General features: G+C 36.4%; 1 protein-coding gene across 2 annotated transcripts in view; it reads left to right on the top strand.

The window, feature by feature from the left end:
• KIAA1328 (KIAA1328 ortholog) overlaps positions 1–19,403 on the top strand; it is a 342,210-nt gene that overhangs the window by 12,539 nt on the left and 310,268 nt on the right. For both annotated transcript variants that reach the window (XM_047086945.1, XM_047086944.1), the window contains exon 4: positions 4,117–4,211. In XM_047086945.1, coding sequence (XP_046942901.1) covers positions 4,117–4,211 — 95 coding nt within the window. The remainder of the gene's footprint in view (positions 1–4,116; positions 4,212–19,403) is intronic.

Here is a 19,403-nt window from a genome sequence, read left to right as displayed (position 1 = left end):
ATGGTATGCCTCATCTTATTTGGTTCCCCTCTTTCAGAGATCACTTTCCTGTGCTGCCTGCTAGCCAGTGTTTGAGAACTGCTTTTTGATATATTTGGTCAGATTTTTTGGTTGTTTTAGGCATTGGAATAAGTTGGTTCCTGTCACTCCTTTTTGCCTGGAAGGTGGAATGTAGGTGTATGGGATGTATTTTGTCTCAAAACTAGAAATGATGTGTGTGTGTGTGTGTGTGTGTGTGTGTGTGTGTATGTATGTGTGTGTATGCATTTTTTTTTCCCCTCAAAACTAGGAAGATGTGTGCATTTTTCCTTGGAGAACATGACGGCTTGTGGTTTTTCTATATGTGTTCTCGTGATCTTTGGTGTCCAAAAGCTAGGCCCTTAATTCATTAACAGTTTCAAAATGGCAATGGTGTCAGTTCAAGTTTTCTGGGAAGTAGGTGCTATGATGAAAGTAGAAGTGGCAGAGATTCAGTGGAGGAAAAGCTGATATAGAATAGAGAGTAAAGCGAACAGGGATACACAAGGAGAGCCTTAGGATTTTACTCTACATCTGGCATCAGTGAGAGAACAAAGAAAGAAGAAATATTGACTAGGAAAAACCTCAGACTTCGTAATGCTTTGCAGTGTGAGGCAGTGTCTGACAGGCTAATGGGGAACCCCAGAGCACATGTTGTTCTTTAAGGATGCCCTGGCAGGCAGAAATGGTTCAGTTCTAGCATCTCTGCCATTCCCAGTCATTGGCATTGGCGTGAACACCACAGTGGATCTGAAGGTGTGGCAGGAGTTAGGTGAGGCACTTAGCCAACTATACTGTTTGCAGCAGGTTCTCTCTCTCTTTGAGAAGCCACATTGTTTTACTCTTCACAGTAAAATCCACTACTCATCGGCAGTTATTACGTGTATCGTGTTAAGGTCAGTTCATTTTTCCATACCGACAGTCTATTGGTCTGCACCCGTGAGTGAGAAGACCATTCTTCTCCCCACTGCATTGCAGTGATGCCTTTGTAAACCACGCGGCTGTAGAGGTATGTCCTTCCCGTATTCTGTCATCTTCTTTGGTAATACCTATTCTGGACTTTGTGTTTATCATTCTTTTCTTTTCTTTTCTTTTCTTTTCCTTTCTTTTCTTTTCTTTTCTTTTCTTTTCTTTTCTTTTCTTTTCTTTTCAAGTTTACTTATTTATTTTTGAGAGAGGGAGAGTGAGCAGGGGAGGGCAGAGAGACAGGGAGAGAATCCCAACCTGGTTCCCTTGAGGTGAAATCAAGAGTTGGACATTTAACTGACTGATTGACCCAGGTGCCCCATCATTCTTTTGTTTTTCTATGTCAGGAGTTGACAAACTTTTTCTGTAAAGGGCCAGATGGTAAATATTTAGCCTCTGTGAGCCATGTGGTCTCTGTCTCACTTACTGAACTCTGCCACTGTAGTGTGAAGAGAGTCAATGTGTAAATTAACATACATGGCTATGTTCTAATAAACCCTTATTTACAAAAATAGGCAGTGAACCAGATTTGGCTTGCAGCTGTAGTTTACCAACCCTTGTCCTATATAGTCTAATACATAATTGTTTTTTAAACAATGTTCAGTGTTATATGTATTTGGAACTTTATATAAATGAGCTAATACTATGTTGCATCATTTGCTTTTTTTGCTTAATATTAATGTTCATGAAATTTACTTATGTTATATAATTATGTCATTTATTTTCACTGATATTTCAATCAGAGTTTAGTCAGTTATTTTAACTGAGCATGTTTAATATAAAGACCCGCTGAATTGGTGCTGGAAAATTGCAAAGGCAAACAGACCTCATCAAGATTTCATGTAGGCAGTAACTGCAAGAAACAGTTCCCATCTCTCGGGCTAGGAAAACAGCCAGAGCAAGTTGCAGTTATTAACACCTAGAAGCTTGACGGAGGGGCCCGTGAGAGCTGGAACCTGGACTTCGGATGAGGGGGAACCAGCCTCAGTGGTACTGCTGTCCCTGAGGAGACATGCTAAAGGCTGGTTCTGCCAGGGCTGGCAAAATTGTGAACCGCAGCCTGCTGTGCCTGCCAGGGTACACACTGGGCCCGGGGCAGGGCAGAACATGGGTGGGAACAGGACGCCAATAGGGACGACAGTGTCTTTTCTTCTGACAACCTCTGGTCTCCCTCTCATTCTTCCTGTTCGCAGATTTTAACAGAGAGCCATGTGGCAAAGAAGTAAGGTTTCTGACTCTCAGCCTCAGCATCACAAAGCAGAGCCTGGAAGGGTGGGTTTGAAGATGGAAGCCAATTAATAGTATAACAACCCGTGCCTATGGAATTCCATTGTATACATATGCTACAGTTTGTTCTTTAGTTGACAACATTTGTGTTTTCAAGTGCGTTAAACACAATGCTGCTGAGGTTCTTGCCCACGTGCAGGGGTTTCTCTTGTTTATTCTACTCACAGCACCGCTACTCAGATGTCTTCCCAGATGTCTTCTCATGTGTTTTCAGCAACTTCTTCCATTGCCAAATGGAGTGACTTCTTTCACATTCTGTGTAGTTTTTTTGTTCCTTACCACTCTTATCCCCAAACTCTTCTTGAAACGTTTCTTTTTCTCCCACAATATTATATCCTTCTGATTCTCATCTTGTCCTTTCAAATACCAATTTTAATTTATTATCTTGGATTTGTAGATAATTTTAAAAAACTAATATTTTTTCTTAATTTTAAGGAAAATTTAGAACATAGAAAAGTATAAAGAAAATAATAAAAATCTAAACATCATCCATGATACAGTATGGCTGAAGTTTTTTAAAAAAAATTTTAACGTTTATTAATTTTTGAGAGAGAGAAAGAGAGTGCGTGAGCAAGCATGGGAGGGGCAGAGAGAGAGGGAGACACAGAATCTGAAGCAGGCTCCAGGCTCTGAGCTGTCAGCGCAGAGCCTGACATAGGGCTCACCCTCAGGGACTGCGAGATCACGACCTGGGCCGAAGTTGGACACTTAATCAACTGAGCCACCCAGGCGCCCCCACAGTATGGCTGAAGTTTAAATCTTTTATATTTGTCTCTGACTTGGGAGCCAGACCCACATTTCCAACTTCTTGCCTAAACATTTCTGTATGACTGTCCTCCTGGCATCTTGAGTTGACCAAAACCAAACTCATTTCATTTTTTTTTACCATCTCCTTGATCTAATTTCCTTTTTCTCCCCATCTATGACTATCAGTATTTCCCATCTGAGACTATGAGTATTTCCAGGATTCATTTTAGAGGTCTTGGATTACCCTTGGCTACCTGAAGAAATTGGACTAATCTACTTTGTGGTTGTCCAAATGCCAAAGTTTCCTTCCATTTACATGTTACCTCTAGTTTCCTTGTGGTTCCCTAAGTTTCATTGCTTTAAAGATGTTCACGTGCAAGTACTTGATGTTCAAGTACTGGGAGAACTTCTTATAGCGCAAGAGAGGGAGGAGATAGTTCAGTGGTTGAGAGCACATACTCATTCTGCTACTTTAACTGTTGGTATCCTAGGCAAGATATGTACCCTCGCTGTTAATAGAAATAATACCTACCTAATAGCACTGTTGTGAAAGTGAGATGGATTAGTAAGTGTAAAATACTTACAGTGTTCCTGACATGCAGTAAGCACGAGGTATGTGTTAGCTACTTTTATTATTCTTTGGTCTAGTACCCAGTGCAATGAACTTTAGGATATACTGAGAGGTTAGAAACTGGTGCCTCTGCTGCCAACCTTAGTGTGCTTTCAAGCAGCCTAGGGGCTGTGATGTAGGAAAGGTTCTCAGTAACTTCCAGTAGGTGTTTGTTTTGTGACATTCACCAAGGGAACATTGTTTCCTTAATATTCCCTAATATTTAAGCAGGGAAATTTCTGCCTTTTGAGTTCTTCCTGTGTGCTTTTCTGTGTAAACATTATGATGTCCCCTGCTGGACAGACAGTTCCTTAGCCTGTTTTGAGTTCATAGTAGGTTTGAATGAAACAGGTAATGAGTGTACCACCAGAGAAAAGATATCTGAGAAATTTTTTACCTCCTGGGCTAATTTTAAGAGACTTCTCATAGAGTCTTAAAAATTGTTTTTAGCCAAAGTTTAACCAAAAGATTTTTCTGTTTTGTATTAGAATTTCTGCAAGGGAGGAATAAAGAGTGCATCATTGAAGGATTTATGTCTCGAAGACAAAAGACGCATTGCAAATTTAATTAAAGAACTGGCCAGGTGAGATAAAATCTTATATGAAATGTATTATTATATAAGACAATTTTTTGAAAATAGAAACCGAAAATATGGTTTGATGTCATTGTATCATTGATCTTATGAAAGCAAAGACTTAGAAAAAAAGGTATTCTGTGGCCCCAAAAAAAGAAAAGTAGGAAAAAAGTAAAGAAAGAAAAACCAGAACAAACCACTTTCCAATTTACGTTTTCTTGTGTATTTAATTTCCCAAATTGTTTGGTGCACATATGTGCAGTGGTCCTCTATCACAAGGGAAAATGTAGGAGTTTAGCGCTGCTGTTGATATAGGTTGGTATGTTGTAATCAGTGTCATAGCAACTACCTTTGGTTTTGGTTTAGCATCTGACCAGAAATGAGCATTGACTTTACTGTAGTTCATCACAAGAATATCTATGGTCATTCTGCTAACTCCTGATGCTTTCAGGATTCAAAGTAAGGGATTTTGAATTTCGAGAATGATAGTTTGTAACTATTCGGTTTTAATATTTCAGTTTATTAATGATATGTATGAAGCATATCTACTTGGAGTGACTTAGTTGTCAACACACACATCCAGTTTTGGGGTCTTAAAATACTTAATAAATGAAAATGTATATAGAGGAATGTATTAATACAAATTGTAGAAGTCAAATTTAAGGAAAGGCCATACCTAAAAATTGATTAAAATAGTACTATTTTTGTCTTTGAATTGCATGTTTGGAAATAGATCTTTTCCGTCTTTACTTTTAATTAAAGATGACTGTATGAAGTGTTTCAAAATGTCAAGGCCATAAAATAATGTTTGTGGAAGCTTTTCTAAAAAGACTGAAGTTAAAAAATTACCTTACTAGGAGTGCCTGGCTGGCTCGTTGGTTGAGCATCTGACTCTTGGTTTTGATTCAGGTCATGATTTTGTGTTTTGTGGTATCAAGTCCTGCATCGGGCTCTGTGCTGACAGTGCAGAGCCTGCTTGGGATTCTCTCTCCCTCTGTGCCCCTCCCCCACTTGGCTGTCTGTCTCTCTCTTTCTCTCTCTCTCTCTCTCTCAAAATAAATAAGTAAACTTAAAAAAATAATTACCTTATCAAATCATGTAATTGCAGTTATAAAGGATAACATCAGTGATGTTTTGGGGGCTAGGATATAGGGTGTGAGAATTCAGAGTACATACCTTACTCTGAATTTGATGTCCCACCTGAGATAAGCGGTAATTTTTTTCACTAGAGTTCTTTGGCTGTTTTAGTCCCCCAAGTAGAGTTTTCATCAACTTCAAATAGTGTTCTTTGTGTTGGGAAAACATTAGTTAACCCTCCATACTTGCAGATGACCTTTTCACAAAACTTTTTACCACTTAGATGGCTGTGGCTATCCTTACATACACTTGATGGCGCTGAAAACTATTACCATTAGTTTGATTCCATGTATTAATGGTCCTGAGTTGCCATTGTTGTCCTAAGTGATCCATTTTAACATTTATTTATTTTTGAGAGACAGAGACAGAGCGCGAGTGGGAGAGGGGCAGGGAGAGAGAGACACACAGAATCCGAAGCAGGCTCCAGGCTCCGAGCTGTCAGCACAGAGCCTGACACGGGGCTCGAACCCATGAACCATGAGATCATGACCTGAGCCGAAGCCAGAAGCTTAACTGACAGAGCCACTCAGGCGCACCCTTAGTGATCCATTTTATTTCAGTTGCCAGGCTTGGAGAATACCTGAAATATTAGAGCATATTGTTTTGGTTTCAGCAACCTTCTGCTTTCCAGGAAAATGCTGGTTTCTTGGTAGAGGGTCAGTATGTTACTACAGGGTATTAGTATAAATTTGCTTATATTGCTAGAAAACTCCATTATTACTGTATTTACCATTAATGTACAGATACGTGGGAATAACGTGTTCTAGGTTTCTTGAGTTTGCTACGTTTCCTCTATTGGATATTTCAGTCTACTTGTTTCTACTCATACTGCCCAAACCATTTTCACTTGCTTTTACAAGACTCATTTATATTGAAGTGGGGAAGTGCCATATTCCTTAAACACTGGCAACAAAACATTCCTACCTTTTGTATTCTTTTATCTTTGGATTTTTAGCTTGGTTTCAAATAGCTGGTTTCCTGTTGTCATTAAATACAATCATTTGTCTTTCATCTTGAGAAATAAAATACTCCTCTGACCGCATATTTCCTTTCAGCTACTACCTTCTTTGTACACCACAACATAGCCTCCTTCCTAGAGTCTATAGTATTATTTTCTTTTATTGATTTATTTATTTATTATTTATTTATTTTTAATGTTTATTTTTGAGAGAGAGAGAGTGAAAGACTGTGAGTGGGGGAGGGGCAGAGAGAACCAGAGACACAGAATTCAAAGCAGACGTCAGGCTCTGAACTGTCAGCACTGAGCCCTGCGTGGGGCTTGAACTTGTGAACTGTGAGATCATGACCTGAGTGGAAGTTGGATGCTTAACTGACTGAGCCACCTAGGTACCCCTAGTCTATAGTATAATTTTCTACCTGTTGCATTTCATTCCCTCCTCAAGCTTATTTATTTATTTTAAAATGTATAGAAGTGCAACTTATATTCAATAATATGTATGCATTTTTTGATACATATACGTTTTAAGTGTATATTTCAGTGAGTTTTAGCAAATGTAAGGTCATTTTTAAAAGTTACGTTGAGACCTTTTACAGTCTGTTTCTTCCTTCCAGACAGCCATTAATGTGATTTCTGTCATCATTGCTTAGTTTTACTTGTTCTGACATGCCACGTAAATGGCCAGACAGTATGTACCCTCTTGTGTCTGGCTTTTTTTTCCTTCTGCGAGATGATTTTGTGTGTATAGTAAAATGTACATAAAATTTATCAGCTTAACCATTTTTAAGTCTGTAGTGGTATTAAGTACATTCATATTGTTGTGCAGTCATCTCCACAATCCCATTTCCAGAACTTTTTCATCATTCAAACCCTGTATCCATTAAAAATAACTCCTCACCCTCCCTTCACCCCAACTGTTTGGTAACCACTGTTCCATGTGTGTCTGTGAATTTGACTCTACGAGTGGAATCATAGAATATTTGTCCTTTTATATCTGGCTTATTTCAGAGGGTGATATTTTTGAGGTTTTTTTTTTTTTCAATTTGTTGTGTGCAGGAGTAGTACTTTTTTTTTTTTTTTTTTTTATTGAGTAGTCTTCATTGCTGGCCTGTACTTTAATTTGCTTAGCTATTCATCTGTTAATACACATTTGAGTGGTTTGAGTTTTTGCCTTTTATGAATGAAGCTTCTATGACATTCACGTACAAGTGTTTGTGTGGATATGATGTTTTAACTTTTCTTCTGTGAATAATTACATACAGAATTGCCCAGTTATATCTTAAGTGTACATTTAGCCTTATAAGAAATTGTCAAACTGTTTTCTAATGTGGTTGTGTTATTTCAACACTTCCACTAGCAACTGATGAGAATTCCATCATTCAGCATATTTACTAACTGTTGGTATCGTCATTTCTTTCAATTTTAGCCATTCTAATGGGTATAGTGATCTCTCCTTGTGGAGTTAATTTGTGTTGTCCTAAGATTAATAGTATTCTATTAATGGCTATTCTTCTTTCAGGTGTCTGTTAAAATCTTCGCCTGTTTTTTTTGACCCACCCCATTCTCTTCTTGATACTGATATGTTCTTTATATACTGTGGATGCAAGTTGTCAAATATGTGGTTTTCTCCCCAACCTGCTTTCTGGTTTTCTTAGTGTTTTCTTTTGTAAAGGAAGAGTTTTTATTTCATCAATTTTTTCTTTTGTTGTTCATGTCTTTAGTGTTCTATCTAAAAGATCTTGCCCGTCCCAAGATGATTTTTTTCCTTTGTTAGAAAAGACTACCCTTTCTGCAGGATTACCTTTGCCTCCTTGTCAAAAATCAGTTGACCATACATGCATGATCTGTTCTGGGCTTTTCATTCCATTCCATTGATCTTTGTGTTGCCCTTATGCCAATACCGAATTGACTTGATTACTGTAATTTTATAGTAAGTCTTGAAATCAGGTAAGTCCTACAGTTTTGTTCTTTTTGAAAACTAGTTTGGCTTTTTGAAGTCCTTTGCATTTCACTGTAAATTTTAGAATTAGCTTTTCAATTTTTAAAAGAAAGTTGCCTCCTAAATTTTGTTTAGAGCGTATTTATTTGTAGATCAAATTGAGGAAAATTGACATCTTTACGTTATTGAGACTTTCGGTCTGTGATAGGTCATATTTCTCCATTAATTTGGATTTTCTTAATTTTTTTCTGTAGTGATTTGTAGTTTTCATGGTACAGGTTATAATATATGCACATATGTTGTTCTTAGGTATTTTATGTTTTTGATACTATTGGAGATGTTGTAATTAAAAATTTTTATTTTACATTTAATTTTTAATTTTATATAATTTCTTATATGATAACACAGAATCTTTTAAAGTTTATTCATTCTGAGAGAGAGAAAGAGAGAGAGCACACATGCACAGGAGCAGACACAGAGAGAGAGGAGAGAGAATCCTAAGCAGGCTCTGCTGTTAGCACAGAGCCCCATGTGGAGCCGGAACCGAGGAACCTTGAGATCATGACCTGAGCCAAAATCAAGAATTGGATGTGTAAAGATCAATTGAACCACCCAGGCACACCAGAATTAGTGTTTTAAATATTGACTTGGTCTCCTTCAAAAATTTTTTAAATGTTTATTTTGAAAAAGAGAGCAAGTGAGCAAGTGCACACATGCAAGCAAGGTAGGGGCGAAAAGAGAGAGGCTCTGTGCTGTTCAGTGCAGAGCCAGACGCAGGGGGCTCCATCTCACAAACTGTGATCGTAACCTGAGACGAAATCCAGAGTTAGATGCCTAACTGACTGAGCCACCCAGGTGCCCCCTCCTTCAGACTTTTTAATTTATTTTTTATGATAGTTTTTTTTGGCATAAGACTTTGGATTTTCTATATTCAGGATCATGTCATCTACAAATAAAAACAATTTTATTTTTTCCTTTCTATTTGTAGATACTTTGTTTCTTTTTCTTGCCCTTTTGCATTGGCTAGAACCTGTGCTACAATGTTGAATGAAAATGGATGTCTTTGTCTTCTTGTTCCTGATCTTAAGTCTTTCATCATTAATTTCAATGTAAGCTGTAGGATTTAAAAAAAAAAAATTTAAGTATTTATTTATTTTTTCTGATAGACAAAGTGCGAGTGAGGGAGGGGCAGAGAGAGAGAGGGAGACACAGAATCTGAAGCAGGTTCCAGGCTCTGAGCTGTCAGCACAGAGCCCTACCTGGGGCTTGAAACCCATGAACCTCAAGAACATGAACTGAGCCCAAGTTGGACACTCAACTGACTGAGTCACCCAGGCGCCCCCAAGCTGTAGGATTTTTGTAGATGTTCTTTATCAGGCCCAAGAAATTTATTTTTGTTCCTAGTTTGCTGAGAGTTGTTTTTTTAATCATAAATAGGAGTAGAACTTTGTCAAATGATTTTTCTTTATTAGCTAATAGTATGATATTTTTTTTCTTTAACTGTTAATGTAGTAAATTACATTGATTGTTTTTTTGAATGTTTAATTTACTTTAATTAACAGATGTATGATTTGCATATAATTTCGCCTTATGTGGGTGTTTTGTTTTTTTTTTTACTTCTTGGTTGTGTCCTCTGAAGCACAAAAGATATTACTACCGATGAAGTCTAAATTCTCTATTTTTTTTCTTGTCAGTTGTGCTTTCAGTGTCATATCTAAGTATTATTGCTGTATCAAAGATCATGAAGATTTAACCCTATGTTTTCTTCTATGCATTTTATGGTTTTAGCTCTTATATTTGGGCCTTTGGTCCATTTTTATTTAATTTTTGTGTATGGTAAGGGGTAGTGTTTCGACTTTTTTTTTTCTTTCTTTTTTTGCATATGGAAATCCATTTGTCCCAGCATTATTTGTTGGAGAGACTGTTCTTTTCCCATTTGATGGTCTTGGCACAACTGTCAAAATTTGATTGACCAAAAGTACACCAGTTTATTTCTGGACTCTGAGTACTTTTTCACTGCTCTATATGTCTATTCTAATGCTAATACCACACTGTTTCAATTAGTGTATCTTTGTAGTAAGCATGAAATACAAGACCTCCAACTTTGTTCTTCCTTTTGAAGATGACTTGAGCTGTCCTGGGTCCTTTGCAATTCCATATGAATTACAAGATCAGCATTTCCACTTCTGGGAAAAAAAAAAGGCACTTGAGATTTTGATAGCATTATATTAAATCTGTAGATCACTTTGGGGAATATTGCCATGTTAACAATATTAAGTGTTCCAGTCCACAAACGTGAAATGTCTTTCAATATTTAAGTCTTTAATTTCTTTTAGCAATGCTTTGTAGTTTTCACTGTACAAGCCTTTCACTTTTTTATTTAAATTTATTTTTAAGAATTTTGTTTTAGGTGTTCTTATAAATAGAATTGTTCTCTTAATATTCCTTTCAGATTGTTTGTTGCTGTGTATAGAAATACAAGAGGTTTACATGTTAATCTTGTACCCTGAAACAGTTACATTTGTTTATTAGCTCTAATAGGTTTTTTTGTGGGTTCTCTGTGGATTTTCTTTTTTTTTTAATTTTTTTTTTTTTCAACGTTTATTTATTTTTGGGACAGAGAGAGACAGAGCATGAACGGGGGAGGGGCAGAGAGAGAGGGAGACACAGAATCGGAAACAGGCTCCAGGCTCTGAGCCATCAGCCCAGAGCCCGACGCGGGGCTCAAACTCACAGACCGCGAGATCGTGACCTGGCTGAAGTCGGACGCTTAACCGACTGCGCCACCCAGGCGCCCCTCTGTGGATTTTCTGTATATAGAATCAATCATGTCATCCACAAACAGAGATGGTTCTACTTCTTTTCCAGTTTGGGTGCCTCTTATTTCTTTTTCCTCTGGCTTGAAGCCAGCATATTGTTGAATAGAGCGGTAGAAGCAGGCATTCTTGTCTTGTTCCTGAACTTAGTGGGAAAGCTTTCATTTTTTCATCATTGGGATAACATGTTAGCTGTGAGTTTTTCCTAGATTGCCTTTATCATGTTAAGGAAATTTCCTTCCATTCCTAGTTTGAGTTTTGGGGGAATTTTTTCAAATGCTTTTTCTGTGTCAGTTGATATGAACACATATTTTTGTAGGTTTGTTTGTCAAATATGTGTTGATTGATTTTCTTTTCTTTTTTAAGTTTATTTATTTATTTTGAGAGAGATAGAGACAGCATGAGTGGGGGAGGGACCGAGAGAGAGGGAGACAGAGAATCCCAAGCAGGTTCCACACTGTCAGTGCAGTGACTAATGCAGGGCTTGAACCCATGAAACCACAAGATCATGACCTGAGCCAAAACCAAGAGTTGGCCACTTAACTGACTGAGCCACCCAGTTGGTAGATTTGTGTTAAACCTGATTGATAGTCTTAGGTTAAAACATCCTCGCATTTTTGGGATAAACGTCAGTTAGTTGGTCATGTTTATAAACCTTTTAATATATTTTTGGATTTGGTTTGCTGACTTTTTTTTTTTTTTTGAGCATTTTTTTTTTAATTTTTTATTTTTTTCAACATTTATTTATTTTTGGGACAGAGAGAGACAGAGCATGAACGGGGGAGGGGCAGAGAGAGAGGGAGACACAGAATCGGAAACAGGCTCCAGGCTCTGAGCCATCAGCCCAGAGCCCGACGCGGGGCTCGAACTCACGGACCGCGAGATCGTGACCTGGCTGAAGTCGGACGCTTAACCGACTGCGCCACCCAGGCGCCCCTTTTTTGAGCATTTTTGAATCTCTATTCATAGGGGATCTTGGTCTGTAGTTTTATTTTCTCATAGTTTCCTTGTCTAGCTTAGGTTATCAGGTACTACTTACCTCATTCTCTGAGACCAGTGGTTCTTTGGATGAATTTGAGAAGGATTGGTATTAATTCTTCTTTAAATATTGACTAGGAAGGGCACCTGGGTGGCTCATTTGGTTGAGCATCTGACTTTGGCCCAGGTCATGATTTCACGGTTCATGAATTCAAGCCCCATGTTGGGCTCTTTGCTGACAACTTGGAGCCTGAAGCCTGCTTCGGGTTCTGTGTCTCCCTCTCTCTCTGCCCCTCCCTGACTCCTTCTCTGTCTCTATCTCTCTCAAAAATAAAATAAAACATTAAAAGAATTAAAAATAAATAAATATTGGGTAGGAAAAAAATAAATATTTGGTAGAGTTCATCCTCGAAGCCATCTGGTTCTTAGCTTGTCTTTGTAGAGTAGTTTTTGATTACTGTTTATATCTCCTTACTTGTTAAAGGTTTATTTAGATCCTACATTTATTCTTGAGTAAGTGCTGGTAATTTTTGTGTTTTTAGAAATGTTAATTTTATATAGGTTGTCCAATGCCTAGGACATAAAATTGTTTGTACTGTTCTCTTACAATCCTTTTTACTTCTGTATAGTTAGAAGTAATGTCCCTATTTCATTTCTAATTTTATTTACATCATCTTTCATTTATCAGTCTAAGCTAAAAATTTTTAAATTTTGTTGATCTTTTCAAAGAACCAACTTTTGGTTTTATAGATACTCTATTATATTTCTATTCTCTATTATATTTATCTTTGCTCTTTATTATTTTCTGCCTTTTGCTAGGTTTTGGTTTTAGTTTCTAGTCCTTAAGGTGTAAAGTTAAGTTACTGACTTGAAATCTCTCTCGTTTTTTAATGTAGGCATTTGTGCTATAATTTATAGCACAAATTTGTATGAGCACTGCTTTTGATGGACCCCATAGATTTTGATATGTTGTATTTTCATTTTCATTCAAGTACTTTCTAATTTTCCTTATGATTTTTCCTTTTATCCATTTAAAAGAGTGTGTTGTTTGATTTCCATGTATTTATGAATTTTCCACTTTTCTTTCCCTTATTGACTTTGGGCTTTATTCCATTGTGGTGAAAAAGGTACTTTGCATGCTTTGAGTATTTTTAAATATTTTGAGAGTTGTTTTGTGAGCTAATGTATGATTTATTCTGGAGAATGTTCCATGTGCACTCGAGAAGAATGTTGATTCAACTGTTGTTTGGTGGAATGTTCTTTATATGTCTTTTAAGTCTAGTTGACTTATAGTGTTGTTCAAGTTCCTCTTTTTATTATTGATCATCTTGCATCTAGATGTTCTATTTGTTATTGATAGTGGGTTATTGAAGTCTCCAACTATTAGTGAACTGTATTCCTCATCAGTTGTGTCAGTACTTTCTTCATATATTTGGTAACTCTGGTGTGTTCATTTTTATAATTTTAATATATTCTTGAGGACTTGACCCTTTTATGAGTATATGACATCTATCTCTTTGTCTTGTAACATTTTTTGTTTTGAACTCTTATTTTGTTTGATATTAGTATAGCCAACTCAGCTCTCTTTCTATTTGAAAGATACTTGCATGGAATATCTTTTTCCATATTTTAGCTTTCAATCTTTATGTCTTTTAATTTAAAATGAGTCTCTTAGAGGCAACTTATAGTTACATTGTGTGTGTGTGTGTGTGTGTGTGTGTGTGTGTGTGTGTAAGTTTATTTATTTATTTTGAGAGAGAGAGAGTGCAAGCAGGGTAGGGGCAGAGAGAGGGAGAGAGAGAATCCCAAGCAGGCTATGCACTGTCAGCATGCGGTCCAGTGTGGGGCTTGAGCTCACAAACCATGAGATCATGACCTGAGCTGAAATCAAGACTTGGTCACTTAACAAGCTGAGCCCCCCAGGTGCCCCTGTTGGATTTTAAAAATCCATTTTCTAGGGGTGCCTGGGTGGCTCAGTCAGTTGAGCATCCAGCTTCGGCTCAGGTCATGATTTCATGGTTCATGTGTTCAAACCCAACGTCAGGCTTTGCACTGACAGTGTGGAACCTGTTTCAGATTCTGTCTCCCTCTCTCTCTGTCCCTCTCCTGCTCACACTCATTCTGTCTCAAAAATAAATATTAAAAATAATTGTTTTTAAATCCATCTTCCCAATTGCTTTCATTGGTGAGCATAATCCATGTACATTTGAAGTAATTTCTTATAATGAAGTACCATTTTGCCATTATGTACATATATGTTTTATATGTAATACGAATGTGAAAAATGCTTCCTGTTTTTGGTTTCTTTGTTACTCCATTGGTGCTTTTTTTGTTTTGTTTGATCGTGTGTGTGTGTGTGTGTGTGTGTGTGCGCGCGCGCACCATTTTGACTGGGTCTTTTGTTTCTTTTTTTTGTAAAATTTTTAATTATTTTCTTAATGGTTACCTTGGGGATTACAGTTAACACCCTAAATTTGTAACAATTTAATTTGAATTCATCTAACTTAGCTTAAGTGATACATAAAAATTCTATCTCTATACAACTGTGTTACCCAATATTTAAGTTGTTACTTTTAGCAATTACATCTTTATGCATTGTATGCTTCTTTTGGGCTAAATTGTGACACCCCCCCACCCAAATTCATATTGAAATGAATATTGAAATGAGAACCCCCAGTTTTCAGAGTGTGACTGTATTTGAAGGTGGGGCCTTTAAAAGTGGTAGTTAAGGTAAAATGAGGTCACACTGTGATTGGGAACTTATGCATTTCACTACTTAAGTTTTGTCAATTTTTTCCTTATATATTTGATGCTGTGGTTATTAGTTGTACTCAGTTATAGTTTGCATTTTCCTGTTTAAATGAACCTGTGGTCATTCTGGGGATTTGTAATATGCATTCTTGACTAATCACAATCTAATATTAATTGGTATTTTTAGCTATTCTAAACAGTTCAAGAACTTTAGAACTTAAGAACTTTAATATCATTTTCCTCTCTTGATTATGTGCCATTTGTAATGTGTCATAATCCTGTACATGTTTATATATATGTTTTTATATATTTAATTTATATACATTTTAATTCAATGTAATATGATCATTATTCTTTTGTATTATTTTGAAATAATTTTAGGCCTACAGAAAACTTGCCTAAATAGTACAGTATTGGAGGAATGAGAAACGGGTGGTGACTGCTAACGAATGCAAGGTTTCTTATGGCAAAGTTGAAAATGTTTTAAAATTAGATTATGGTGATAGTTGTAGAAACTCTGTAAATATATGAAAAGCCATTGAATTGTACACTGTAAGTGGGTTACCTTGTTATATGTAACTTATATTCAGTAAAGCTCTTCAAAAAAATCTATGATGGGTTCTAATACATTTCATCTAGATAGCTTTAAAGTTAACCTGGGTGGCTGAGTCAGTTGAGCATCTGACTCTTGATTTTCACTTAGGTCTTGATCCTGAAGTCGTGGGATTGAGCCCCACATCAGGCTCCATGCTCAGTATGGAGCCTGCTTAAGATTATCTCTCTCTCTTACTCTGCCTCTCTCCCCTGCTTGCACTTGCTCTCTCTCTGGAAAAAAATAAATAAATTATAAAAAAATAAACTTAATATCTTGAATAACTATATTGCTATGATCACAAATTAACATTGGTACAATAGTATTAATTAACTGTAGTTTATTCAGATTTCTTAAGCTTGCCTACTAATTTTTTCTTCCTGTTCCAGTATCACATTTTATATTCAGTTTTCATGTTTCCTTATTCTCCTCCCATTTGTGGCAATACGTTAGTTTTTCTTTGCTTCCCATGACCTCAGATATTTTGTAGGATTTCAGGGTTTTTTTTTTTCATGTTTTCTCATAATAGATTGCATTATGATTTATTATAGTGTGGGTATATGATGTTGATGTGTTGGTGCTGGTGCTGGTGCTTTTAACTATGGTAATGTCGTTGATGTAGCGTGTACTAGGTTTCTCTGAAAAGTTGCATTGTTTTCTGTAATTAATGAATAAATTGGAGGAGGTCAATGGGGACTATTGAAATCCACTGTTTTTTGGGTTTTTTTGTTTTTTGTTTTTTCCTGAAACTTTTACCCACTATTATAAGCACCCATCAAAGGGACTTCACTGCAACAATCATTGCTGTGATGTTCTAATGATTACTTCATGTTTAACCTATTTGTTTTTCATTTATTACTTGGAATAATTCTTCTTTTTTTTTTTAAATTTTTTTTTTTCAACGTTTATTTATTTTTGGGACAGAGAGAGACAGAGCATGAACGGGGGAGGGGCAGAGAGAGAGGGAGACACAGCATCGGAAACCAGGCTCCAGGCTCTGAGCCATCAGCCCAGAGCCCGACGCGGGGCTCGAACTCACGGACCGCGAGATCGTGACCTGGCTGAAGTCGGACGCTTAACCGACTGCGCCACCCAGGCACCCCATGGAATAATTCTTCTTTAAGGATGAGCTGTCACTTCTCCTATATTTATTTATTTACTTACTTCAGTATTTATTTTGTTGTTTATTTTTATCAGTATCAGATTCATGGACATTTATTTTATTCTAGTCCAGGACTCACAGAAACAAAAATAGAATAGCAAGGTGATGCATTTTCTAAAAGAAACAAAGAGTTTTTTGGAGGTAATTGTGGATTCACCTGTAGTAGTAAGAAATAATACAGACTGAAAGCCCATGTCCCCTCTCCAGTTTTCACCAATGGTAGTATTTTGATTAACCATAGCACAATATTACAACCAAGAAATTGACATTGACAGGATCCATCAATCTTGTATAGGTTTCACATGTGCTCACTTGTGTGTGTAGTTAGGTTTATGTAATTTTATCACATGTAGGTTTGTGTACCATCATCAGAGTAAGGATACAAAATGGTTTGTTTACAAAAACCACTCATGTTGTCTTTTTATAGACATAGCTAATTTGTCTTCCCACCACCCTTCCCTAATCCTTAGCAACCACTAATTTACTCTCCATCTCTATAATGTTGTCATTTCAAGAATGCTATAAAAATGGGATCATACAGTATGCTACCTTTTGAGATTAGCTTCCCCCCCACCCCCCGCACTTAAGCGTAATTCCTTTTAGATCCATCCACATTCTTGCATGTATCAATAGTTTGTTCCTTTTATTGCTAAATATATTCCATGGGGGATGTACCACAGTTTAACCATTTGCCTGTTGAAGGATATTTGGTTTCTTTCCAGTTTCTGGGTTTTTTTATTTTTGTTGTTTTTTGAAGATTTTAATTTTTTGTAAATAATCTCTACACCCCACCTGGGACTCAAATTTACAACCCTGAGATCAGGAGTCTCATGCTCCACCCACTGAGCCAGCCAGGAGCCCCTTCTTTCTAGTTTTTGACTGTTACAAATGAAGTTGCTATGAATTAGATTTTTGTGTGAGTATAACATTTTCATTTCTTTGGGATTTTGTGTAATAAATGCATATTTAGTTTTGTAAGAAACTGTCTTCAAAAGTGGTTTACCATCGTACTTTCCCACCAGCAATGCAAGAGACATCTAAGTCCTCAGCATTCTTGCCAGCATTTGTTATAATTATTTTTATTTTAGTCATTCTTAGAGGTATTTAATGTTATCTCATTGTGGTTTTAATTTGTATTCCTCTAATGACCATTGATGACCACTTATGTTGGACATTGCAGTGCTATGTATATAGGAGTGATAAGAGCAGACATCCTTCCTGATTTTAGGTGGAAAGCGTTCAGTCTGTCATTAAGTATAATGTTAAGTGTAGAATTTTTGTAGGTATTCTTTATAAATTTGAGGAAATTCCCCTCTATTCCTCATTTTATAAGAATTTTTGTTATGATTGCATGCTAGATTTTTGTCAAACATTTAATTTCCTATGAATTTTCTTGAAGAGTTAGCTGTTGATAGGGTGGATCTTATTAATTGATATTTGAATGTGAACCTGTTTTGCATACCTGTAATAAATCTTACTTGTTATCCTTGTTTTTATCCAGTTCTAGTTTGTTTTTCTATTATTTTGTTTGGAATTTTTACATCAAGGTTCATGAGACGCATTGGGCTGTAGCTTTCTTTCCTTTCTTTTTTTCTCTTTCTTTCTTTCTTTCTTTTTTTTTTTTTTTACTGGCATAGTCTGGCTTTAGTATCATGGTAACACTATCCTTATAAAATGAGTTAAGTATTCTCTCCCTTTCTGTTTTCCAGAAGAAACTATAAAATTGATGTTAATTATTCTTTAAATATTTGATTGAATTCTCCATTGAAACTTTCCAGGCTGGGAGGTGTAGTTTTAAAGAGTTTTTTAATTACAAATTTAATTTCTTTAATGGTTACAAGATTATTTAGGTTGTCTGTTTCATCTTAGTTGAGTTTTAGGGGCTTGTAGTTTTCCAGAATTGTTCCATTTCTTTGGAGTTGCCAAATTTATGAACATAAAGTTGTTTGTAGTATTCTATTCTATTATCCTTTTAATGACTGCATAGTGCTTCACTTATGATAGTGCTGATTTGTACCTTCTCTTTTAGTCGGTCAGGCCAGCTTTATCAGTTTTACTGATATTTGTCTAGATAATCAGCATTATGTTTCATTGAGTTTATCTATTTTTTGTGTTTTCAATTTTATTGATTTTTGCTCTTATTTCCTTCTCTCTTGTTGCTTTGGATCTATTTTGTTCTTTTTCTAGGTTCTTAAACTAGAAACATAGGAATATAGAGACCATTCCTCTTTTACTGTCAGCATGTAGTTCTATAATCTTCCCTCTCATTACAGAATATGCATTCTACATAGATTTTGTTTTCATTTGCATTCAGTATGTATATATTTTAAAAATTACCTTTGAGACTTCCTTTTTGACCCATGGCTTTATTTAGAACAGGATTTTATAATTTCCAAGTGTTCCAAGTGGAGATTTTCCTCTTATCTTTCTATTATTGATTTCTAGTTTGGTCCTATTCTGGCCAGAACTTTAAATTAGAAAAAAAAATTATTTCATGACCCAAGGTATGGTTGATATTCATAAATGTTTGTGAGTACTTGAGAAAATGTTATTATAACTTTCCTAGCTGACATTGGGCAATCTGGTTTCATATTTAATATGTTTAATTTCTTGTTGTTGTTTAATTACCTCCATGTAACTAATCCTCCCCCTCTGCTGCTACTCATTCTGGACAGAAGCCTTCTTTATCCTGCTTGAGCTCTTACTCCCCATTCTAGTTCACCAGTCCCCCTCTCATGGATGCCCTCTTCTCCCTGCTTATATTTTAGCACACCAGTCTGCCTTAATGCCTTCCTCACTCCATTCTGGTTCTGAGTCTTCATGTTGGGCTGTCCCCACTATTTAGATATCCTGTTTCATCTGCTTAGG

This window comes from Lynx rufus, unplaced genomic scaffold, assembly GCF_022079265.1.
Source record: "Lynx rufus isolate CCGP_SWC_20201006 ecotype Redwood Valley unplaced genomic scaffold, mLynRuf1.p SCAF_22, whole genome shotgun sequence".
Lineage (NCBI taxonomy): Eukaryota > Metazoa > Chordata > Mammalia > Carnivora > Felidae > Lynx > Lynx rufus.
Note: the sequence above shows the minus strand (reverse complement) of the source record. Positions and strands in the feature narration are given on the sequence as shown.